Source organism: Leucoraja erinacea, chromosome 10 (assembly GCF_028641065.1).
Source record: "Leucoraja erinacea ecotype New England chromosome 10, Leri_hhj_1, whole genome shotgun sequence".
Classification (NCBI taxonomy): domain Eukaryota; kingdom Metazoa; phylum Chordata; class Chondrichthyes; order Rajiformes; family Rajidae; genus Leucoraja; species Leucoraja erinaceus.
Genome location: NC_073386.1, coordinates 18,189,489 through 18,214,950, shown reverse-complemented (window position 1 = coordinate 18,214,950; position 25,462 = coordinate 18,189,489). Strand labels below are relative to the sequence as shown.

Here is a 25,462-nt window from a genome sequence, read left to right as displayed (position 1 = left end):
TTCTCTGGATCCAGTTTCCTCCCACACTTCAAAGATGTACAAGGTTTTCGGTTATTTGGCTTCTCTGAGTTGTAAATTGTCCCTAGTGTGTGGGATATTGCTGGGTTACTGGTCAGTGCGGGTTCAGTGGATTAAAGGGCTTATTTCCACGAGGTATCTTTAAAGTCTAAAGTCCAAACTGTGTAATTTTGACCTCCGATTTGTGTGAAGACTGATGTCATTATATGCATACCTGGTGCTGGATAAATGGAAGATGCGTTATGGTGGAACACATCCTGACTGCCTCCACTCTGCAGTGAATGGCAATGTGATTTATTGAGATTTTAGATCTCACAATTCCGAGAGAAAAGTAGTCCTTGATCCAAATCCTACGCTAAGGTGAGGTAATGCCGTCAAATCGCCAGATGTACTGTACAGCTAAGATGCATAAAACGTGAATCATTGCTTCTTTGCAAGAATTTCTTCCAAAGTTGTAAGTGCTTAGCTTTTACGCAGATGTTCACTTTAAAAGCATTTGATATTTCTTCCTGCCAAGTTCCTTTCATGTGAACACACAGAGTTGTTCCTCGGCAATATAATGTTTGCATTTGTTTAATGGTGCTATTTCCTTATCCATAGGTTTGAATTGGAGTTTTCAGTGTCAAAGATTAGGTCAGGACCTTTCGGAAATGTCACGTTGTTCCCAAAAATGATCAGGAATTGATGTGACGTGCGCATTTTTATGTTGGAAACATTCTTAACATGCCTAATCGCATGCAACTATATTGCAGCATTTTAAGGAGATTTCACATTTTGTTAAAGACTTCACCATCTCTTGTCCATACCTGGCATTCGACAAGGCTCCTTAGATTTAGCTGAATGCGTTAATGATAATCTTTTCCTTGGTGATCTTCGAATGCTGTAAAAACGATAAGAAAAATGTGTCAGGGTGGAGGAAGGTGAGAAACAAAATAATCTTAGTGCACCTATAGTGGTACAATAATAAATAACAATTTAAAGTCTTCTTAAGCAGGTCATTTATTCTGCTTATGTCAACAGCTTCTTCAATGAGGAGCATATTTTGCTCTCCGTGCTCCCTTACTTTAATTGGGCACCAAGGTGACTTATGTTAGGATCTATTTTCTTTTGACACCTTCCCACCTCTGAGTTATAGGGAAATAATCTATCTGCACTTAAGTTGCTCGCTTAGCCATGTGGCTGAGATCCACAAAGAACAATGTCATTTAAGTTCTCAGCCTTGCAACTACTACCATCTAGCTGGCTAAGGCAGTACTGTAACTATTTGGTTCTTGGTGTGCTCAAAACAATAAACGATCATTTAGAATGAATTGGTTTAGTCGTGCGTTGCAAAATTGGACTTCCTTGCACCCTTTTCCTCAATGTGCCATACATTTCAATGTGTTAGCGACCCTTTGCTCTGGGCGGCACAGTGGCGCAGCGGTAGAGCTGCTGCCTCACAGCACTGGAGACGCAGGTTTGATCCTTACTACGGGTCTCTGCGGAGTTTGTACGTTCTCCCTGTGACCACAAGGATTTCTCCAGGTGCTTTGGTTTCCTCCCACATTTCAAAGATGTGTAGGATTGTAGGTTGATTGGTTTCTGTAAATTGCCCCTGGTGTGTAGGATTCAATAGTGGGACAACACGGAGCTAGTGTGCGGTGTGTGTGTATGGGTGGCGTGGACTCAGTGCCCCAAAGTGTTTGTTTCCATGCTATATTTCTAAACTAAATCGGAATGGGCACCTATCGATGCGATTGAAGGTTTCTGGTGCCGTTCATAGAGTTGGATACATCTGATGATGTAGAGCTCATTCCTACTTCCCAACAGAATTTGGAGCAACGTGGGATATTATTCCCAGTAAAAATTTGGACATGTGCTGAGGCAGGTTGGCCAGGGGACATTGATGTGTTGCTAATTGCATGCACCTGCATTTTCAATGCTCATTCTGTTGTTTTTTTGGGCATAATTAGGCTTATTCAAGCCTTGCAAAATCTAGCAGGTAAATAAAACCGGAATTGTCAAAAGCTATGTGGAATCTGATCGATCCTTGGTTGAAAGGCGATTCAACGAAAATGCTCAAAATTGTGAAAGTGGCTTAGATATGGATAGGTGAAGGAAAAACGATTTCCATTGTGTGAGATAGGGTGTGAATAATGGCACAAGGGCACACCTAGAATAAGAGGTGAGAATGATCGGGGTTGGGGCTGAGTTGGTGGAATGGCCGTACACACGGAACCTCTTTAGTCAGATGGTGGTGAATCTGTGGCATTCTTGGTCACAGAAGGCTGTGGAGGCCAAGTCAGTGGATATTTTTAAGGCTGAGATAGATAGATTTTTCATTACTACAGATGTCACAGGTTGTGTGGAGAAGGCAGGAGAATGGGGTTAGGAGGGAGAAATAGATCAGCCATGATTGAATGGTGGAGTGGACTTGATGGGCCAAATGGCCTAATTCTACTATTCCTTATGACCTTATGACGTTATGTGTCTCTATCCTCTACACCGGCTCACAACCTGTGGAGGTCAGTGCCACGATCATTCTGAGCATCTTAGCCATTGTAGCTCTGCAGCATCCCACAGTTTGCTGCTCTCTGCCTCATGATGGAGATCACCAAACTCATTACTCAAGGAGAGAAGATTTCAGCAGTTTTCTCTTCAATCCTCCAGGAAGAGCCAGAGACATTTATTGTGCATTTGCCCAAATTGCAGGGTATAGATGGCACTCCAACCCTTACATAGAAGGAACTGCAGATGCTGGTTTGCACCGAAGAAAGACACAGAAGCTGGTAACACAGTGGGTCAGGCAGCAACTCTGGAGAAAAGGAATGGGTGATGTTTCAGGTCGCGACCCTTCTTCAGTCTGAGGTAGGGTTTCGATCCAAAAACGTCACATATTCCTTTTCTCTAGAGATGCTACCTGACACGTTATTATCAGGAATACATGGCAATGGCTCCAGCATCTGCTGTAGCCCCCATGTACAAAACAACATGCCTCTAGCAGCTAATTGTCTTTCACCAACCTGCCCAAGTAGTAGGAAGAGCTCTGCTTGCATTGTAAAGTTTAAGTTGGCTGCAGAGATGGCATATAGTAGGCTAAATTATATAGAAACATAGAAAATAGGTGCAGGAGTAGGCCATTCAGCCCTTTGAACCAGCAACGCCATTCAATATAATCATGGCTGATCATCCAAAACCAGTAACCCATTCCTGCTTTATCCCCATATCCCTTGATTCCATTAGCCCTCAGAGCTAAATCTAACTCTCTTGAAAACATGCAGTGAATTGGCCTTCACTGCCTTTTGTGGCAGAAAATTCCACAGATTCACAACTTTCTGGGTGAAAAAGATTTTCCTCATCTCAGTCCTAAATGGCCTACCCCTAATGGGCCTGTCCCAAGTTGCCGGCAGTCGCCTGAAAACCGGGAACTGGAACGTTGACTGTCAGAGTGGAACAAACACATCGCAAAGGCGGGGGCCAGGGCAAGCAGGGGAGCGCTGTCTAAAAAATTCCCACAGTGCAAAGCCAAGGTAATGCAGACACACACCGCAATGAACAGGAAGGTTGGGCTGTAATTAAAGCGCAGTGTACAGTGACAACTAAAGCGCAGTGCACAGTAAGTCCTTTAAAAGAGGGCGGGAGAGGGGGAGAAGGAGGGATGGGGAGTAGAGACAACCTTTATGAAGCCGGAGATACATGGCTGTGAAATTCGGCAGACATTAACATTACCGGTCGGTTATCCTTGGCTCTGAAAACTACTGCTTTTTTTTCCTCAGCCCTGATTTAAACTCTCTCTGAAACATGCAGGAATTGCCGCCAACCTTTTGTGGCCGAAAATTCCCACACAGATTCACAGGGTGAAAAGCAAAATGCGGGGGTCCAGGGCCCCCCCAATGTGCCAATTAAATTCACCGGTCAGCACCGGCTACAACCTACGAGACCTCCGAGAACCTTCGATCTCCTGGCAACCCACTAGTACCGCCTTGTGACTCACCTATGGCTCGAGAATTCTCACTAATCTCCATGGCAACTTCATTCGAGTCGCCGTTAATTTTTCAACATGTTGAAAAATTCTCGGCGACCATAACGAGGCCACAATTAGTTCCCAGAATGTGGGAACTCCTCACGACCATGAAGGCGACTCCCCGGCAACCACCCGCGAACATGTGGCGACTGCAAAGTCTCCTGCAGTCACCTAAAAAGTCGTCTAAGTGGGACAGGCCCATTATTCTTAAACTGTGATCCCTGGTTCTGGACTCCCCCAACACCGGGAACATATTTCCTGCATCTAGCCTGTCCAATCCCTTTATGAGTTTTATATGTTTCTATAAGATACCCTCTCATCCTTCTAAATTCCGCTGAATACAAGCCCAGTCGACCCATTCTTTCATCAAATTATGGCAGATGCAAGAAATTGCAAAAGATAACAAGCTGACAAACTCCCCCTACATACATATTCTCATCTGCATTCACATTCACACCAGCAAAAGAAGAGTTGGTATCAAAAAATAATGAAGAAACTCACCCTTGATGCAAACGATCACTGGCCAGAATTAATTCTGAGATGGATTTACATGGCAATAATTTGTTTGTCTATGATAGAGAAGAAAATGATAGACTGGTGTAGAATTTCATGTAATAAATGTATCAAAACAAAACGCAACATTTGTAATCCCTGTTTACAGAATTATGACCAAGGGCAGGACTTAGTTTATTTTCCAGTAGCCCTTCTTTATATTCATAATCTTCTTTGGCAGAGGGGTGAGACTGTCCCAATTTGAGAGCAACATTGTAATTAGTCATCATTGGAGCCAACAAGATCTGATAGGAGAAACACTTCAGCAAAGCAAAGGTTTGACCTTTGAAATCAGACAGGAAAGGCTCCATTAAATACTTTTCTTTCTCACCTCATTCATTTACACTCAAAAGCGTGAAAAGGTTTTACTGTAAGACTATGGCAATATCGCCATCTGCAGGATAATTAAGGACTGTTGCATGATGTATCTTGGGAATAGAAGAAGGCCATTCCTTGTCATTCAATTAAATCAAAGCTGACCAGTCCCTCCGTTTCATCTATCTTCCACTTATTGTTCCATATCCCTTGAAAGTCTCATACAACTGGGCAGCACGGTTGCATAGCGGTAGAGCTACTGCCTCACAGCGCCAGGGACCCAGGTTCGATCCTGACTACGGGTGCTTGTCTGTACAGAGTTTGTACGTTCTCCCCATGAACCTGCGTGGGTTTTCGCCGAGATTCTAATTTTCCCACACTCCAAACACGGACAGGTTTGTAGGTGAATTGGCTTGGTATAAATGTACAATTGTCGCTAGTGTGTGTAGGGTATTGTTAGTGTGCGTAGGGTATTGTTAGTGTGCGGAGATCGCTGGTCATTGTGGACTCGGTGGGTCGAAGAGCCTGTTTCAGTACTGTATCTCTAAACTAAAACTAAGGACTTTTGCTTGCAGAATTGATCTGTAAATTGATCCAATAACCTCAGCTTTTTGTGAAACTGTTCCAGTTTCCAAATATCTACTTACATTTCCTCGTTGAATGGGTTAGCACTACTGTTGAGGTTTAACACTATGATTCTGCATTCTCCATCTGAGACTGGGGATATGCACAAGGGGGCAACCGTACCTCGGTACACATGACAATGATAACCTAAATTAAACACCCATCCCCCAACCTCATCCAAAAATAGAAAAACTCTGAGAGTATGGCTGATGATAATGTATCTCTCCCATAATGTTAAAAACATGCATGCATGATCCTCCAAATAGGTTTAAATTTAAATACTAACACCCGGCTCTGGAAGATATAATGTTTCTGTAATGATATATGTTGAACCCCAAAATCAATTTGATTGTCTCCTTAAATCCTTATATTAAAACAATGTCGGTAAATAAAAATCTTTTTGCAATTTGCAATTTCTCATCATTGAGTCCCTCCCCACTGACATTATTCCAAATGCTCCACAGTCTCGGCAACAGTGGTGAAGCCTTGCGACGATGGGGCCTTGGCAATGGTGAAGCGTCGCTGGTCGACCTGCGGTCGGCAGTCGATGGGGGAAGCGCTGGGAGGCGGGGAAGGGAAGAACAATGGAAGACCCGGCGTGGGGGGACTGGCGTGAGGGAGGGGGAGGGGGCGAAACAAAGGGGGACCTGGTGTGGGGGAGGAGGGGTGGGGGGGGAACAAAGGAGGGGCCGGCGTACTTTGTAACTGTGTCAGCGCCAGAGGTGGCCGCTATTTGCATGCCTTGGGTATGCAAGCAAAGAATTTCACTGTGCCTTGTCACATGTGACAATAAAGTATTCCATTCCTAATGAAATCTCATCAGCAATTTGAGATGAAAGTTGATAAAATATTGTAACTTCAGGGGGCTGTCAGTTCTTGAAGATTTTCACGATTGAATGACTAGAAAGCCCCAATCAAACACAAACATTCACAACATTGAAAATAAATCTGATTTACATTTAAATGATCTGAAGTTGTTTACTTAATTAGTTACTTTTGAACTAATTCCTGGAAAGGTAAAATGATCTTGGTAAAATGATCAAACTCTTCTAATTACATACAACCTTGTGCATTCCCAAATATTGTGCTACTGTTCTCAGAATTTAATTTCAACTGTCTCAGGGCAGAGGCATATAATTTGGGATGTACCAATGGATGAAAAAGAACCATGCTGAACTACGAGTGAACAACTCTAGTCTCTGGCAGTTGTGCTCTTCGATAATGCAGAGATAATTAACAATTTCACTTCAGTTTGTTTCATTTGAAAGAAATATATATATATGTCTCAAGCAGCTTAGCAAAGATATATGTTCTGATTCCTATTTTTGCTGCAAGAGTGTGTGGTGATTTTAAAATACTCACCAATTTTCCAATTTTCCATTAAAGCCATTGGAAACATGCATCTTCTATTAATCTCATCTCTACCACTTCCCTGTCATTTTGATGACTGTGACTGCGTATCTTGCAGTCACATTAATCAATTGAAGGTTCTTGTTAGGGGGTATTCTAAAGATAATAATCAACTAAGATTTGGGAGAATTCATACTTTGAATTATTTTCAAACAAAATGCAAATAATGCAGTTGTCATATATCAATGAGAGACCAAAACAGCAATGACAATATATGCCGCTGTAAAGAAGTAAATGGAGTGCTTAACAAATTAAATCTAGATGAAAAGAAATGAAAAACAATTCTGCAGATGTTAAAATAAAGCACAAAAATAGCTCGTGGGATGTATTTAAGAAAAAACAATATCAGAAGTACAAAAGCAAGGAGCTGATCATAAATTCAAGCAAACTTATTTTTTGTGTGACATACACACCTTTATTCTTTAGTTTCAGCAAACCACAGCAGCTGATGTTGTCAATCTTTGTATCCTGAATTCTTGCTTATGGGCTAACAAATGTTTCGGGAAGGCAGAACAAAGTACGGGCAGCATCCCCAAAGGACCAGTGAAATTGTACACTGTTCACGGGCCTGTTATAACTGCACCCTTGGCATGCTCGACTGTGTCTTACTAACCTTTAGTGGAAAAGAAAACTGCTGTTTACTTTTGTAGTTTCTATTGATTCTTCTCTTGCATTGGTAGACCCTCTGGATAACAAGTTCTGAAGCCGCCGCACGTAAACTTTCTTTATCTTCCTGAGAATTAAAATACCTTTGAGATGACATAATAATAAGCACAAGAGAAACGTCTCGTGAAATTTAAATACTACATAAAACGGTGATTAATCTGGAGTAATATTCAACCTGATACTATTTTTTACTGCATGTAAAAAGGGAGTAACTAATTAAAATTCCATCTGTACAGCACTAAAAGCAAGGAAGGTTATGCTGACTTAAAGCAGCAATGCGGCTTTCCTGCCATTGTAAATAAAATTGTAATATTTACTTGGACTTTAATAATTGTTCCAAAACCTGGCTGTTGCAAAAAATAGCCCTGAGGATCAAGAGACAGCAGTGAATAAATAACATATAACTTTTTGATGCTATGCTTGGGGAAAAGGAAGGAGTTGAAATGAAAAACAACAATTGAAATGGACAACAACAGCGGCAGCACGGTAGCACAGCAGTGATGTTGCTGCCTTACAGCGTCAGAATCACGGGTTCGATACGGACTATGGGTGCTGTCTGTATGGAGTTGGTACGTTTGTATGACCTGCGTGGGTTTTGCCCGGGTTCTCCGGTTTCCTCCCACACTCCAAAGACGTACAGGTTTGTAGGCTAATTGGCTTGGTGAAATTATAAATTGTCCCTAGTGTGTATACGATAGTACAAGTGTACTGGGATCGCCAGTCGGCGCAGACTCAGCTGGCCTATGGGACTGTTTCTGTGCTGTATCTCTAAACTAAAAAAAATTGGCAATAGTTTGTTCAGTCTGTGTACCTGCAAAGAAGAACAGGTTTAGGGAAGTTGTTAAGTTACCTGCAAGTAATCTATATGTTCCTACAGCAAAGGAAGGTTGGACATAAGAGGCAGATGAGATTGGCTCAGTGTGGACTTGATGTTTGCTTCCCCGACTGTGATCTTGTACAACTAATATTGCATGGGTAGCAGACAAAAAAGCAAAATACTGCAATTGATGGAACTCGATGCAACCTCAGTGCTTCTTTTTTTTAGATTGAAAGAAAAAATTAATTCATATGATTAAGACTGAAGAAAAGGCTTGTTGAAAAGCCAGAATTTTGCTAACATCCATAAGTTTACAGGTGGCAAAAATAAGAAAAATGCAACCTATGCATTGACTCTTGCACTTATGGTGCTACTTCAACTGTAATTTACCTTTTGACAGTTTCTGCCTTGGATCATTTCTGCAATATCAGTGGCAAAGTCAATGTCTCCAGTGGCTAGAGTTAGAATGTTGTTCACTCTTGTATTTTTGCCAACCTGGTCATAGAAGACAGGCACTAATGCAAACAGCAGCACAATCTCTGTGGCCAGGAAATCATAGAACCATTTATAGCTGGAAGTATTGAGGAAAAAAAAAATGGAAGAGAGTTATCAATTGCTAATTACTTTGCTGCATCAATGAGCTAAGACTTCATTGATCACATCTGATCCACTGCTCTGAAAAGGTAGGCACTTTGTTTCTGTGTTGAATGCTGGTAGTTGAGCAGAAAGTGAATCTGACTCTTGGAAACTGTGACTATTTGGACACCGCAGCGAAGACCATAATGGAGGAACTGGAAAGTTAGTGGGAATCTGAATGGGGACAGAAATCTCCCCCCCGATAACCCCCCCCCCCCCCCCCCCCCCCCCCCCCCCTCCCCCCCCTCCACCAAAGATAACACAAAGCCTGAAAATAACCTTGGAGGTAATGTTTAAGAGTCTAAACCTAACGTAGTCCTGGAAGACACTCAATGACTTCAAATAAGTTCTTATAGTCAGCAAATGAGCGTATTTTAAACAGCGTATTCTACCACTGGTCAAAGACCATGTTCTGGTCAACAGAGCCTTATCACTTTTCCTCTCAATGTTCTTTAGCAGTAAAACCTCCTCTGTTTCTTCTTGTGATGTTCATGTTTTGAACATTCATTTGGCTCCACCACACCTCCATGCACTTAGCACTGGTGCAAATCTCATATCCATATCTCACGGTGATGACTAATCGTACAAGACAGCTACATCACCCAGATTGCATGAAAATCACTCAGGCACTATTTCTGTTTTACAAGATTAGACAGTGCACAATGAAAGACAACAGCAGGCTGGAACCGTATCTTTGGGCCTCAGATATTGGCTGTAAGAAAGGCTGTTGCTGAGGCAACTGCGAGCAGTAAAGACAAAAATCCCAAAGATCTCATATCCTCATACATTACCTTCTTCTCACTTCCCATCTGTCCCACATTCCACGGTCTCTTCTGCTTTGTAAACTACAGATGCTCTGAACATGCTTATTGAGATCAGTCAGTCTAACTTTGGTACCCAGTCAGTGTTATACAGACTAAAAAGCATATTAGGTAGTCTTTTCCAGTATGCTGCCTTTCTTTTTTAACAATGACCTTTTCACACTTCATAGACTGGTTCAGATACTTTATTGCCACCTATACTTAGGTACAGTGAAATGTTTTGTTTTGCATATAACCTGGTAAAACCACACAGCAGACCTCAGCTAGGCAGCACACAATAGTTGCCACATTTCTGGTGGCAACATTCAAACATCATCAGCGGCGAACCAGGCTGCTGCACATGGCCACAGGCAGTGCCGGGACCCCCTTCATCGACGGCAGCCCCCCCGTCTCAGAATAGTTTTGCACTTTTAGAGATAATAGTAATCCAGAAGCAGTATTGTTTGATTTTCGATCTGACCTGAGCATTGAAACCCAGATTGGCGGCACGATGGCGCAGCGGTAGAGTTGCTGCCTTACTGCGCTTACAGTGCCAGAGACCCGGGTGCAATCCTGGCTACGGGGTGCTGTCTGTACGGAATGTGTACGTTCTCCCTGTGACCTGCGTGGATTTTCTCCGAGAACTTCGGTTTCCTCCCACACCCCAAAGACGTCCAGGTTTGTAGGTTAATTGGCTTGGTATAAATGGGTTTTTTTTCCAATTGTCCCTGGTGTAGGATAGTGTTAATGTGCGGGAATTGGTGGTCGGTGCAGATTTGATGGGCCGAAGGGCCTGTTACCGCGCTGTATTGATGATACTGAGATTCCAACAATTTTGTTTAGTTAAACTAAACTAAATTGGTGGAATTTCAGTATTATTAATTATCAACAAACCGTTATTTGCGCCCTTGAACAGCAATCCCATGACATCATCATTTCCCTCCAGTACTTCCGTGTGAATGTGAAGAAACATACCGGAAATTCCATGTTGTCAATAATCCCATGAAAATGTCCTGTGGGCATCCCCTCTGGATAATCTCCTGCAATAGGAAGTATAGGCAGCAGTACAGCTCATTATATTCATAGTGTCCACCCTGCAGCAAAGTGAAAGCATAGTTACTTGAACAATCACTTTAAGAAGGCTGAGCCTAATGACCCAGGTTGCCTTATTATTTTGTTGAACAACATACAAATGCTGCTCAAAGCCTCAACATTATTGGTCACACCCTTGTGTTTCTCTACAGTAAGCCAACAGCTAAGTGGCTCACCTTTCCCCATCCATGGGCCTTTCATGGGCCCTCCAGCAATTATTCTCTGTGTTTCCTCACCTGCCTTCACATAGCTGGAGGTTTGGATATTAGTACTGTATTTTACATTATCTCTTATCACTTTCCAATAGCAGCTGACTGCACATACGTATCCTTAAATTAGAGGACACAAGTACTAGTGCTTACATCAGCACTTTGTTATTAAGAGGCAACTTTATCTCACTTTCTTTCCAACGATGAAAAGGGTGTTTATAAAAAATAAATTGTTATTTCCATGCAATCTTGCAAACCTTCATCACTGAAAGGTATTCAGAGGTTAGTTCAAGGTGAAGTCACTGGTTCAAACCCGCAAACTATCAGCTTGTGCTGCAGCATTAATCAGTGTCCCCTTTGATGAATACAATGGCTTCAATAAATAATTAAAAATCTATATTGTACAGCATTCCATGTCAGGATGCATCAGTGCTCAAACATATCGGAGATTCTATTGTTTCCTCATATTCTTCAATGGAAGGAAACAGTTTTCAAGCAGATTTATCATAGGCAATTTAAAAAAAGAAGTAGCACACTAACTGCATGTTGTTAGAAACAACATATGTACTATCCTGACATTTGACAGAGAGCTGAGGGTTTGGATCTGAAATACCCGGCTGTCTTGTAAAATAACATACATCTTCTGCTACTCCCAGCTTGGGACCACACGTTATGGTGATGGTGTTATCTGGGAGATCAGGCCAACTACCTTTTGTCTGCTCAGTGCATGTATGCTGTCCACAATACATATCAAAATAATGAAAGAGCAAATGTCATCTCCAGCAGGACACAAGGTCCTGAAGAATCACATCCTCCTGCATTACATTGCTTGCAGTATCAAGGGGGAGTTGGATGGTGTATGATATACCTTATTTAGGCAGAATAAATGGTAGAACAGTACAGCACAGGAATAGGCCCTTCAGCCCACAATGTTTGTTCCAATCTGATCTCATCTGTCTGCACATGATCTATTTCCCTCTGTTCCCTGCACTTCTAGCCTCTTAAAAGCTACCTGGACTTGGTCAAGACATTGATCACCTCAAAATCTCAGAGGTCATTATCAGGATTTTTGTCAAGTATTACATAGTTTTACACAAATCTGCAAAATGATTTGTGTAATTTCTTAAATGTCACTTGCAAAACACCAGGAGTCAAATATGTCTTTAATGTACTTGAAAAAGCACAGTCACTCATCAACCTTGGCACTCAGACCACTGGTAGCATAGCTTTGACAGACAATGAGTTATTTACAGTATTATGCATCATCTAAATGCACCGTAGGGATCTTACCCTCAGAAAAAAGACACTGACATTTTCGGGGGAAACAAAGAAAAAGATTGTTGTTCATCACAAACCCTTTCCACCTTTTACTTCTGTGGTTCAGCAGGAGCTCCTCACCTCTGCTTCACCTGAATTTTGGAACTCATGGGCTAGCAACCTGCACTGAAGTGTCAATTGAATGAAAGGAAGTCACTGGATCATGCAAAGAGGAGTCGAGTTGCACAAAGTGGGTTTGACCATTTGGGAGCAACAATAGCCAGATGATGCTAACGCCTGGAACATAGGCTGATGGATACCAGGTTTATCACAAAAGTTAACATCAGAGTAAATTCTGAACCACCACCTTAAATTAGTGCAGAAAAAACAAATTCACTTATTTGTAGCTTGATGTTGAAATGGCTACATTGGACAAGGCGCAATTAATGTATTCTCTCTGCTTCAATAGAGAGAATACATTGATTGTGGAGTAGACTCGATGGGCTGAATGGCCCAATTTTGTTCCTGTGTTTTATGAACTTCACTCTAAAACATTGCCTCATTTTCAAATTCATTAGTTTAAACCTAATTTCTCCGTGATCATCATTATGAATGAGCAATCTACTGGTGAATTACATGGGATCAAAACTGGTTATGTTGGTGTAATGAGACTATTGGTACTTGGTATCAAACTCTTACAATCATTGGTGTGGGATAAATGTTTCATCCCATGGGTTTACACTGAAAGATTGGAGATATAAGGTGGCATTCCCAATTCAGCATCTGGCAATCCTCTTCTGCTGTTTAATTGGTCCTGGGAGTTGCAGCCATGGAAAATTGATATTGGTTTCATTCCTTGCTTTAGTTATGCACATGGCTTTACCTGTATAGTATCTTTATCCACTGTCATCAGACTCAGTAAGAGGCAGCAAACATTAACCAGTTCCACAGGGCTCAATAGGAAAAGATCACATATTGGGATCTTTCTAAAATAAAGAAAATCATTAAAAACAATGATTATTACTTAAGAAAATAACGCTAAACCATTTGCCTACATGAGTTATACACACTCTTTTAATAGCTCTTATAATATTCCCTGATGCACCAAGGAACATACCAAAACAGGTGTGCTCAACTTTAATAGAAAGACGTAACATTCTTGGATTTACACAACTTAATTCTCAAAACCTCCCACACATAATACAGTCAATTACGTTTTTTCATAGTATAGTTAGTGGTGGGTGTTGCTATTTGTAATCTGCAAATGTGACCATCAGTTTGTACACAACAAACTTCCATAAACTGCATATGAGGAAAAAATGACTATATACGAAATAATGAGTGTTGTTGTGCCCTCCAAAAATTAGATGTTGCATTGGATATTTAAATGTCAAGGCTGGCTTTAACCCAGCCAGGATTCCAACCAAAAAAAAGACAATACATGCCTAAAATAGACACAAAAAGCTGGAGTAACTCAGCGGGACAGGTAGAATGTGAAGAAGGGTCTCGACCCGAAACATCACCTATTCCTACTCTCCAGTTACTCCAGCTTTTGTGTCTATCTTCAATTTAAACCAGCAGATGCAGTTCCGTCTTACACAATATATGTCTAAATGGTTAGTCTATTGAGGTGAAGTCTATCATTTAAACATTTTAGTTGGTCAGTGTGGTTGTTACTGTATATTGGCTGGCAAACTTTCCTCTGACCTTAGTTTCCAAACTAAAGGTCATAAGGACTTAAGGAATAAGAGTAGAATTATGCCATTCGGCCCATCAAGTCTACTCCACCATTCAATCATGGCTGATCTATCTCTCCTGCCTAATCCCATTCTCCTGCCTTCTCCCCATAAACTCTGACACCTGTACTAATCAAGAATCTATCTATCTCTGCCTTATAAATACCTACTGACTTGGCCTCCACAGCCTTCTGTGGATACGATACTTGTTGAAGTAAGAAATGGCAGTCCAATTCCAGACAATTGTTATTGGAAACTTGATAAAGGATCTCAGATGTTAAATGTTAACTGTTTTTCATTCCACATTCTGCTGAGTATTTCCAGCCTTTGTCCTATTTTATTCACGTTTCCATCATTTTTATTGGAGATCTAATTAGCAGAGGAGTGGTTCCATTTGAAATAGATGGTCATAGTGTCATAGAAACAGGCCCTTCAACCCATTTCATCCTCGTTGATCAAGTTGCCGAATTGAGCTCGTCCCACTTGCTTGCACCTCGCCCACATCACTCCAAACCTTTCCCTATCCGTGCACATGTTTGAAGGTCTTTTAAATATCATCATTGTAACCTCATCTACCACTTCCTCTGGCAGTTCGCTCCATATACGCACCATCCTCTGTATACAGTAACCTTCTCCTCAGGTTCCTTTTAAATCTTTCTTCTCTCACCTTAAACCTATGACTTACCTACACTGGGGAAAAGACTACGTCTTTTCACCTTCCTGTGCTCCTCATGATATTACAATCCCCACACCTACCCCAAACGATGAAGGCAAGCATGCCAGATGCTTCTTCATCAATCACCATGCCTACCAGCGTCACCACCTTTAACGGAACTATGAATCTGCACCCCAAAGTGTCTCTCAACATTTTTCAGGATCTTACCGTTTACTGTAAACATCCTTCCCTGGTTTGTCCAACCAAAATGAAACACCGTGCATTTATCTGAATTAAATTCCACTTGGCATTCCCCAGTTTATCAAGATCCCATTGAAATCTTGGATAATCATCTTCACTGCACCATCCATTTTAAATGTTATCTACAAATTTACTAACCATGCCCCACCCACCCCCACCCCACACATTCTCATCCAAATTGATTATATAAATAACTACAAAACCACCAATCCCAGTGGCGCACTAGGTTAACCTTTACTGTGGTTCACATTATTTTAGAGATATAGTGCTGAAACAGACCCTGAGGCCCACCGAGTACACGCCAACCAGCAATCACCACGTGTACCAGCACTGTCCTTCACACAGGTGACCATATATAATTTTTACCAAAGAGAATTAACCTACAATCCCACACTTCTTTGGGATGTGTGAGAACCGAGAGAAAACCCGCACGGCCACAACGAGAACGTACAAACTCTGTACAGACAGCACCCATAGTCAGGATTGAACCAAAGTATCTGGCGCTGTAAGGCCACCTCTGTGCCACTGTGCTGCCCTCAACTGTGTCAGGGCTCAATTCTGAAAAACCATCCTCTATAGCCAGTGCCTCCTACCTTCCAGCTAATCTTGTATTCATCGTGGTTCAAGAGGGATGATTAGTAATTAGGTGTTCTAAAAAATCTGTCACATCATTGCAGCTTTGACCTCATTATAGATTGCACACTGTCAATTTAGTTTGTGTGCATACCAATTAATGAGCACATCCAGACCAAGGTTCAACATGCTAGCCAACAGTAAAACGCACCTAGGGAAATGGTCTCTACAACGCAAGGGACTTTGTGTGGTACAGTGTTAGTGTTAAAATGGTATACATAACAATGGAGGGAGATTCAAATGAGTCTAGGCCAGGAGTAGGAAGAGTGAAAAGAAGTTTGCTTGGAAACTATTATTATTAAAATTGGAATCACTCAGCACAAGTGATGATCCATTTTCATCAGCAAGGCGCATTAATCGTTGAAAGCATTATCATCATCATCATCATCATCATCATTGAAATCTTACTAAGTTTGACTATAAGTGTATAAGTAAGCCAAAATGGTAGTGCTTGGGCACCATCCCAAGAGAATGGAAACAATTGCAACTGGAAACCACAGAAGGGAGGTTGACATAACATTGAGGTGGATGAGCATTGCAAGGAGTGCATCTTATATGGAATAAAAAGGCATTAATGCTGATAAAAAGGTGCCCTGAGAATTAAAGATTATTAATCAAAACAACAAAATGAAGCACTGAACAGATGTCAAATGTTCCATTGTGTAAGAGATGTATAGAACCCATTGATGCAATTGGAAAGATTTAAAGTTGAGGACATATTCTGTGAACATCAATACAAATGAAATGTGTAGGGCAAAACGTCAAGCCTACTATTAATGTGGCTGATTATATTATGTGATTTATATGGATTTCTGCAGGGGAAAGATTGGGTGAAAGAGGTGAAGATGGATTGGTAAAACCTATTTAATGCAAATGGCCATATTTAATTAGGATTCTGAGACAAGATGAAGACATGGTTTAGGATTTGTACTGTGGCATTAAAGGCCACCTATCTTATGTCAAACAGAGCTAATCTATTACAAATCAAGACCAGTGTCAAGCAAGCTGCGAGCCCAGGTAGAAGAACTAAATAAATTGAAGTAAAATAAAAACTGGTGAGAGTGCCAAAGTGTAGTTGCTGTTTTGTAGCAGTTTATAAAAATATCCAGAGACTCTTGAAATAAATTGGAAGGTTGTACTAGACCGTTGGTACTAAATATTTTGAGCCTTCATTACTAAATCCAATGCCACATAATTAATTGACCTGGAATATTACATTATCGATGGCCAACAGCTTATTGTGATGGGATTGTCCAGCTTTGGGTACTCAGTTCAGTTTAATAGTAAGATTAAACGAGAACTTACCAGTTTGAAGTTTGATCTGTATTTTATGATGAGTTACGATGAGGGATTATGTGAAGAACCCGTTCAGCACGCCTGCGCGGCATACTTCAAAGCAGCGGTGTGGAATCACGGATAGACACAGTTATTGAAGTAAACATAGTAAAGAAAAGGAGACATCAGTTTAACATTTTGACCCATATTAATGAGGGTGGGAGCGGAGGGCACGTAATCCCTCATCGTAACTCCTCATAAAATACAGATCAAACTTCAAACTGGTAAGTTCTCGTTTAATCTTACTATTTTACTTTGGAGTCACGTGAGTGACTACGTGAAGACTTCAAAGCTCTGTGATTTCAAACCGTGTAACAGGTATTATTTCACGCACTGCCGAAGTCCTTGAGGGAGGAAGTGTGTTATCGTAATCAACCAATTAATCTGTTTGAAGAAAAACACAATGGTATTTTTTAACAATAACAACAAAGAAATTAAATTGCTCCCCTGGGCTTAAATTAAATATTTGCAGTCTGTAAAATCTTTTCTGCAAATAAAACACGTTTTTCCAATGGCTTATTATAAAATTTCTGAACGGTCTTTCCCCCGACCATCCTGCTGTAGTCAGGATGTGGTCTATAGGCACGTCCATTCTTTTAGCCGTCAACGTGGATGCTGCCCTGGTGGAATAAAATTTGTACATGTTAGTGTTTATCCCAGCAGCTTTTAGCACCTGCTTGAGCCATTTCGAAATGGTTTGGCTCGTCAACGGACCATAAGATTTTTTATGACTGACCCACAAGGCTTTACATCTCCCTCGAATATTTTGGTTGTGTCTATGTAGGATAGTAGGTGGGTCATGGCACATAACCATGGTTCTGGCGAGTAAGCCCGGAATTCCACGACTGGATTAGGTGTTCCTGGTCTGCTCTGTTTGATCAGTGCCTGGATAATGACAGAGATCTGGTCTGGAGCTGTGAGCATGCTGTCCAGTCGAACTAGGTGTAGTGACTGGACCCTCTGTGCAGATACAAGTGCCATCAACATGAATGTTTTGAGCATAGATTTGTTCCAGGTTGAGGGATCTGGCTGGTGGCTATCCCCTTAGGTATGTCAGGACCACACTGACATCCCATATATGGGTGTACCTTGGTCTAGGGGGTTAGAGTTGTAAATACCCTTCATTAGTTTGACCACCAGCGGGTTGGACCCCATGGCCTGTTGTCCTAGAGCTGGTTTTAAATAGACAGGCAGGGCACTTCTAGCTGTGTTGATGGCTCTGTAGCTGAGTCCTTCATCGTGGTGAAGGTTCACCAGGAATTCCAGTACATTGGTAACTGTAGCGGTTGAGTAGGTTGTCCCTGTATCCAAGCAGTACTTCTCCCATTTTTTGATGCTGGACAAGTGCTGTTTTTAGTGGATGTTCGGAGGGATGCTGACATGGTGTTGACGGTTTGTTCTGATAATCCCAGCCCCAGAAGTGGTTTGTGCAGAATCTGCAACCCAGGAGTTTGATTTGTTCATGGCACGGGTGGCTTGTGCCCGACACTGGGTGTTAATAACTCTGGGTCACTGGGGAATACCATCGGAGTTTCAACAACTCTGTCATGGAGTATTGGGAACCATGGCTGCGTAGGCCAGTCGGGTACTATCAAAATACCCGAGTCCATTTGTGTTGTACATAGTCCCCAACTGATGAGGGAGAAGGAAGGAAATGCATAGAAGAAGAATTTCCCCAATCCAGCACGAACGCATCTACCGCTGCTGCCTCAGGGTCTGGTTCCCAAGCGACATACATAGGTACCTGGTGATTTAGCCTTGATGCAAATAAATCGATATCTGGCGTGCCATATTGCTTGATAACTTTTGCAAATTTTTTGGGGTTTAACATCCATTCGATGTTGTCATTAAATTTACGTGACCTGGTGTCTGCCACTGTATTTAGCTTACCTGGCAGGTAAGTTGCTGATAGCCAAATATGTCTTTTGACACACCATTGCCAAATTGTGTTGACCAACTTGTCGCATGATACCGATTTTATGCCGCCCATATGGTTAATGTAGGCCACCACCGTAGTATTATCTATTTGTAACCGTACATGCAAGTGATGCATATTTGTGCATATGCTTTTAAACCATGAAAGTCACCCAACATCTCTAGATAATTAATGCCCAGTGTAAGTGGTAACGATGACTCTGGATTAGTCCATCTACTACTTGTGCTGGATATAGAGTTAGTTGCTCCCCAGCCTTGAGCACTGGCATCTGTTTGGATAACTAACGTAGGGTTAGTGATGATAATAGGGCTGAAACTATGCCAAACGTTTTTTGCCCACCACTGTAGTTCTGATATTGCTTCAGTGGGTAACTTTATGACACGATCATAATGACCTGTGTGTCGTTTTGGTGCCTGTACCTTTGCTCTTTGTAAGTTTTGACAGTGCAAAGGTCCGAATCATTAAATTGTTGCATGATTGTGCCAATTCAACTGTTTTGTCTCCTGGCAATGTTACAGTCACGTAGACTGAATTAATTGTGAAGCCCAAGTAGTCCATGATTGTGGATGGCTTCAACTTAGATTTATCTGGATGTAAGACAATCCCAGGGTTTCGAATAACTGTTTGGTAGCTGATACAGCTAACATAGTCAATTCCATGGTCTTGCCTATTATTTAAGATATCATCAAGATATGCCATGACAATATGTTTTTGTCTTCTGAATATTGTCAGAGCTGGTTTTGGTATCTTGGTGAATAATCTATGGCTGATGTGAACCCATTGGGTAACGCTTTAAACTGCCATAGCTGCCCCATCCAGGTAAATTTCAGGTATCTGCGATGATCCTTGTGAATGGTACTAAATAGTAAATATCTTTAACATCAATGCTTGCCATGAAGTATCCTTTGGAAATTAGTTGTGTGGCAGTAACAACCGTTTCCATTTTGAAATGCATATTCTTAACAAACATATTCAGTGAAGTTAAGTCAATGATGATGCGACATACACCATCTTTTTTGGGTTTAGTGAATATATTTGATACAAATTCCAAGGGTTCATGTTTTCCCATGATACCCTTTGTAATTAGTCTCACCAGTTCAGCTTGTCCCTCTTGTTTCTCTAACGGAGAGGGAAAAATACCCTCTGGGGTGAATGTTGAACTGGTGGCAATTTTTCTAGTATGAATTGTATTTTTTTTATCCACTAATGCCATTGAGTATATACTGATCACTCGTGATAGACTCCCGTGCTTCTTAAAACAGGTGTAATCTCCCCCCTGTTAGTATTAATCCCCTATTTTCTATATGCTGGTAGGAACCAGACCCACCTACCTCCATGGTTATGGGTATTGTTCTGTTTCCTGCCGGTCCAACGAGTCTTGCACGTCGTTTGATGTGGCTGTGATGTTGGGGGGTGGCGCATTTTCCATGGGGTCCGCTATGGGCCCTGGTCTAAAGAAGACTTCCGGGGATAGAATGCGGACCCCGAGCTTTACACCAGTCCCATATGGTAGACGTTGACTGATGGACGCGATGGGGTGCTGCTGCTTAGGAATTATTGTTTTTGGTTTTTGGTTTGCTCGTCCCGGGGCCTGCCCTCATGAGACCGAAAGTTTTTTAAAGCCTCTTCCTTATCCTTCATATGCTTTGTGAGGTTTTTGCCAAAGAGCAGTGGGTCTGGCTCAGTGGCTGGGGTATGCACAACCCCGCAAATTTAGGATTTTATGGCAGGTTTTATGATTTGTTTATGAAGGTTGTGGTCATCTCCGTATTTGTCCACGGAACGAGCAAACGATGTGATGGCTGACGTCAGGAGCCTGAGGATCCGCTGCAGTTTTCTAAGGCCTTATTGACCACCTCTCCCGTAGGGGCCTGTTGGAGAGGTGGTTAATGCTGGCCGCTGGTTTGGCCTTTAACGGCCTCCTGCACGTGGGATTGCCACGTAGCGGTCCACCACACCTAGCAGCTCTTCCTGTTCCTGCACCCCTTGCATACTCCCGAGTTCTTCAGCCATCGTCCCCTCTTCTTGACCAGCCCAGTCCTGGTCACCAAAGCTACCCTCGGGTAAGGAGGAAGCAATGGACAGTGCAGAAGGCACTGTGGAGGGAGTGCCTGAACTCTCCCTGCGAGAGCGCCCCTCACAAAGCGCGTCTCGCTGGAGCTCCATGCGGCTCAGGCGGCTGTCTCTCCCCCGGGCGGGTGGAGAGACGTCCCCGTCCGACAAGTCGGAAGCCACCGGCCGGACGCCTCTTCCGTGGCTTTACTTCCAGCCCGCTGCTCAGGCGCTAGCGGGCTGGGCTCGGACGCGGTGTCAGGGAATAGCGGAGCGCACGGTAAGCGGTCCTACCGCCTTGTTGCTACCCCCCCCCCCCCCCCCCCCCCAGATGGAACGCTCCTCCGTGGAGTCGAGCGGGGGACAGGTTTGTTCTAGAGCCTTTCTTCTCTGCCTGACAGCAGAAGGCTCCCTGTGAAAGAAAAACCCGACCTCAGAGCTTACCCGACGGTCCGTTCTTTCACCCCGTAGCAGGAGCGCCTGACTCCCGATGCGCCGCTGTTGCACTGCTGAACGTAAATGCCGCGCATGCGTGCTGAGCGGGTTCTTCACGTGACTCCGAAGTAAAATCTATTATCATGTGTACCAAGGTACAGTGAAAAGCTTTTATCGTGTGCTAACCACTCAGGAGAAAGACAATACTAAGCTTTCATACCTCATTCTACACATGACAATGGTTTCCCCTTCTTGTGCTCTGACGATTACGTTTAATCTTTATCTCTGATTTCCCAATCAAAAAAAAAGTGACAGAGAGAAAAATTAATCTGAATTCACCGAAGTCAGTACCAGCGACAACCTACGTGAGTTTCTGCAGCATTTTTGTGTACCGACAACCTACATCATCCTGACGACAACCTACGACAGCACCTACGTCAGGAGATGTCAAGCTACGCTCATTGGCGTCAAACCAACTGTCAACTGTCGCTGAAAGTTTTAAACATTTCAAAATCCAGCGGCGACCAGAAAAACGCAACAATTCTTTGGGCAACTGAGGAGACGACTCATGACCATACAGGTGACACACCGGCGACCATGTGGCGACAGCCTAATTGCCTATAGTCGCCTAAAAAACAGGCCCATTGTTCTTCCTCTGACTACAAACTGTTGCAAATCATTGGCTTCCATTCATCTGCTTTCCACTGTACACCAGGCCTGAATTTGGCACTTTACAAACTAAATCAGAAGAGAGAGTCTGAAAATGACTGCTCTATAGTATCACGCCAGCAGGATTATTGGTGCTCCACTCCCTTTCCTGCTGGACATATACAGGAAGAGATGTATCAGCAGAGCCATCTCCATCATCAAAGACCCCTACCACCCATCGCATCACATATTCTCCATCCTGCCATCTGGGAAGAGGTGCAGGAGCATTAGCTGCAAAACCAGCAGGATGCTCCTCAACTTCTTCCCGCAGGCTATAAGACTGATAAACGGACTTTGCCCCCGCCAAAGTATCGCGCACCAACCATCAACCTGGACACACTGCAGCAGAGCCACTGTCGTGCCGCTGCCGATCGGAACGCCTGTTGATGTTTAGTAGAGAGTAGAGTGTTTAATTTGTTCATGATATATGTATTTTTATTTCTATTTATTTTTTACTGCACACTGAATGGACACTGGTTGAGCAAGTGTTTTTTTGTTTCCTCTGGGTATGTGAGTACTCAGGAAAATGACAATAAAGATATACTATACTATACTATACGATAAAGCACACTGCACTGCTGCATTGCATTCATAAATATTGTCCCAATTTAAACCAACTGTCTGGTAGAATACCAATTCATTTACCCAAGAAAATCAGACACCTCTGCAATAGCAAACACAGATGATTTGCATATTATTTGCATATATTAAATTGTTACATTATTACCCTATTGAGGTAAGGTTGATGCATTCCAGTGTTTTGATAATTAACTGCAGAGGGAGGCAGAATTCCAAAAAGGCCTAGAAACAAAATAATATTTGCATATATTAATCACTGAAATCCAGATAACAATTCATTACAACCCATGCGCCTAACATAAAGCAATACTACCACAAGATAAAGCCTGCTTTGATTATTGGAGCTTTATGATGGGCCACGTGTACAGATTGTATTCCATATACAAGCACCCTTCTAGTATAAGTAAGTGGAACTAAAATAAATCTTTATTTGCATAACAACCCATCCAGGTTACCACACTGAAACTAACGGCTATTTAAAAAATTGGATAGAAAATAAATCAGTAAGTATTCCTCCAATTGCAACAAGGATAAACTCTTCCTATAATGCATACGTGCTTCATTCTTTGGTTTCTATCTATTCTTTCCACAGATCAGAGCAACATTGCTCCCGCGACTCTGGTTCATTCAAGTATCTTCTAACCTCTTGTCCCTCACATCTCCTAAGGTAGTTGCCCTGCCACCTTGCCTCCAATAACAGAGGCTGAAGCTGCCATTTGAATATTTATAAAATGAAGCAACATCTCTGAACCCTCTCATCCTAGCCACAAACTCTTTGAATCACTTCCCACTGGAAGGCGACTCCGGACTGTCAAAGCTGCCACAGCCAGATATAAAATCAGCTTTTCTTTCACGGGTAGTAGCTCTACTCAATAACCAAAAATCTGTAGCCTCATTTTGTTCTGGTATTGTATTTAATTGACATGCTTAATCGATAATATTTTATTATTAATGTTTAAAGTTTTATGTGTCATTCTTAATTGTCACTGTATGTCATGTTGTCACTTGCACCAAGGCAAATTCCTTGTATGTGAATACTTGGCCAAAAAACGTATTCATTCATTCATTCATTCATATAAAAAATATGATACTTATTTTATTCTCAAACCTATATTTTAAGAATTATTTTCATTAAGCTGCTAGCTGTGTAAATTCATCAAAAACCATGTGGCCATCAATCCATTTAGTAGCTCACCAATGAGGGAGAAACATGCAATTAGAGTCATACAGTGTGGAAACAGGCCCTACGGCCACACCGGCCAACATGTCTTATCTATACTAGTCCCACCTGCCTGTGTTTGGCCCAGTATCCCTCTAAACCTGTTCTATCAATGTACCTGTCTAAATGTTTCTGAAACATTGCTATCGTACCTGCCTCAACTACCTCCTCCGGCATCTTTCCCCACCCCCCCACCCCCTCTCACCTTAATTCCACATAGCAAGTTCTCAGCTCAATGCAACTCCAAATTTGTACATCAATCTTTACTAATATGTAAAAACCTCGGTCCTCCTTAAATAGTAATACTAGGAACACACAAACATAAGATGAAAAACCAATCCTACTCCCTATTTCTTTGCAAGAGCTGATTTATCACATTTCACCTGCAGGTGGAACACCAGATTAAAAGGCTCAAGGAGTACCATTCATTTAATCCTTAAGGGAATTACTTGTGCTTGACCTTCATGCATTACATTCCAACAGGATAACATCAATATAGTACTTTTTACTGATCAATATAGTGGCAAAACACGTTTCAAAAGTGCATATTACAACAAACTACAAGAATCAAAGGTTCTGGCCAGGTAGGTCTCTTTCTGGCTACTAATTTAGTTAATGGAGACACCAGTGAGTAATAATGAAAGAGAAGTCACTGTACCATTAGAAGCAATAGTATGATGTTGCACTTGGCAGGTTCCTTGTCTCTGATGTTGATCACCTCGACAAGTCGGTTTGATAACTTCTCTGCCAGGGATAGCCTGCATGGACAAGATTAAAATGTAGTTTTAATTCCCAGCAAATTTACAGCTTAATAGTTTAGTTTATTGTCGCGTACGCAGAGGTACAGTGAAAACATTTTTGTTGCGTGCTATCCAGTCAGCATGATTACAATCCAGCCATCCACAGATAGGTAACTGCTTTTTCAAAACAGTACAGATTCATTAACTATTTGATACACTGGAACAATTAAAACCAACACAGCTAATTTTCTTTTGAACAAGTGAATAGCAGCAATTTAAAGGATGCAATTGCACCAAAAGGCAATAAAAGATTCCCACAGTTATCATGGGTGCTTTTCTTTTAATTTTCACTTTTGTAGTGGGACGTCAGTGGCACAACTAGTAGAGCTGCTGCCTCACAGTCCAGTAAGCCAGGTTCACCACTTCCAGTCCTGTTCATGTGGAGTTTGCATGGGCTCACTGCGACTGTGTGGATTTCCTCCAAATGATGAATTTCATCTCTCATCCCGACAATGTCTGCATTAGTACTGCACGGATTGTAAATTACTTAAGTGTGAGTGAGTGGTAAAATCTGGAGGAGTTGGGGGAAATATGGGGAAATATGAATACATGTATATATGTATATATATATGTGTATGTATGTATATATGGATATGTATATATATGTATATATGTGTATATGTATATATATGTATATGTATACATGCATATATATGTATATGTGCATATATATGTATATGTATATGTGTATATATATGTATATGTATATATATA

General features: G+C 41.9%; 1 protein-coding gene across 2 annotated transcripts in view; it reads right to left on the bottom strand.

Moving 5' to 3' along the window:
• LOC129700860 (uncharacterized) overlaps window positions 1–24,761 on the bottom strand; it is a 79,098-nt gene extending 54,337 nt beyond the window's left edge. The window contains exons 1-8 of one of the 2 annotated variants that reach the window (XM_055641626.1): window positions 24,607–24,761; window positions 22,878–22,951; window positions 13,283–13,385; window positions 10,817–10,935; window positions 8,796–8,976; window positions 7,536–7,655; window positions 4,523–4,590; window positions 825–898 (exon numbers count right to left, since the gene is read on the bottom strand). In XM_055641626.1, coding sequence (XP_055497601.1) covers window positions 825–898; window positions 4,523–4,590; window positions 7,536–7,655; window positions 8,796–8,976; window positions 10,817–10,935; window positions 13,283–13,385; window positions 22,878–22,951; window positions 24,607–24,609 — 742 coding nt within the window. In that variant the 5' untranslated portion in view covers window positions 24,610–24,761. The remainder of the gene's footprint in view (window positions 1–824; window positions 899–4,522; window positions 4,591–7,535; window positions 7,656–8,795; window positions 8,977–10,816; window positions 10,936–13,282; window positions 13,386–22,877; window positions 22,952–24,606) is intronic. The other variant, XM_055641625.1, reaches the window with a different exon arrangement.
• Window positions 24,762–25,462: the final 701 nt, after the last annotated feature.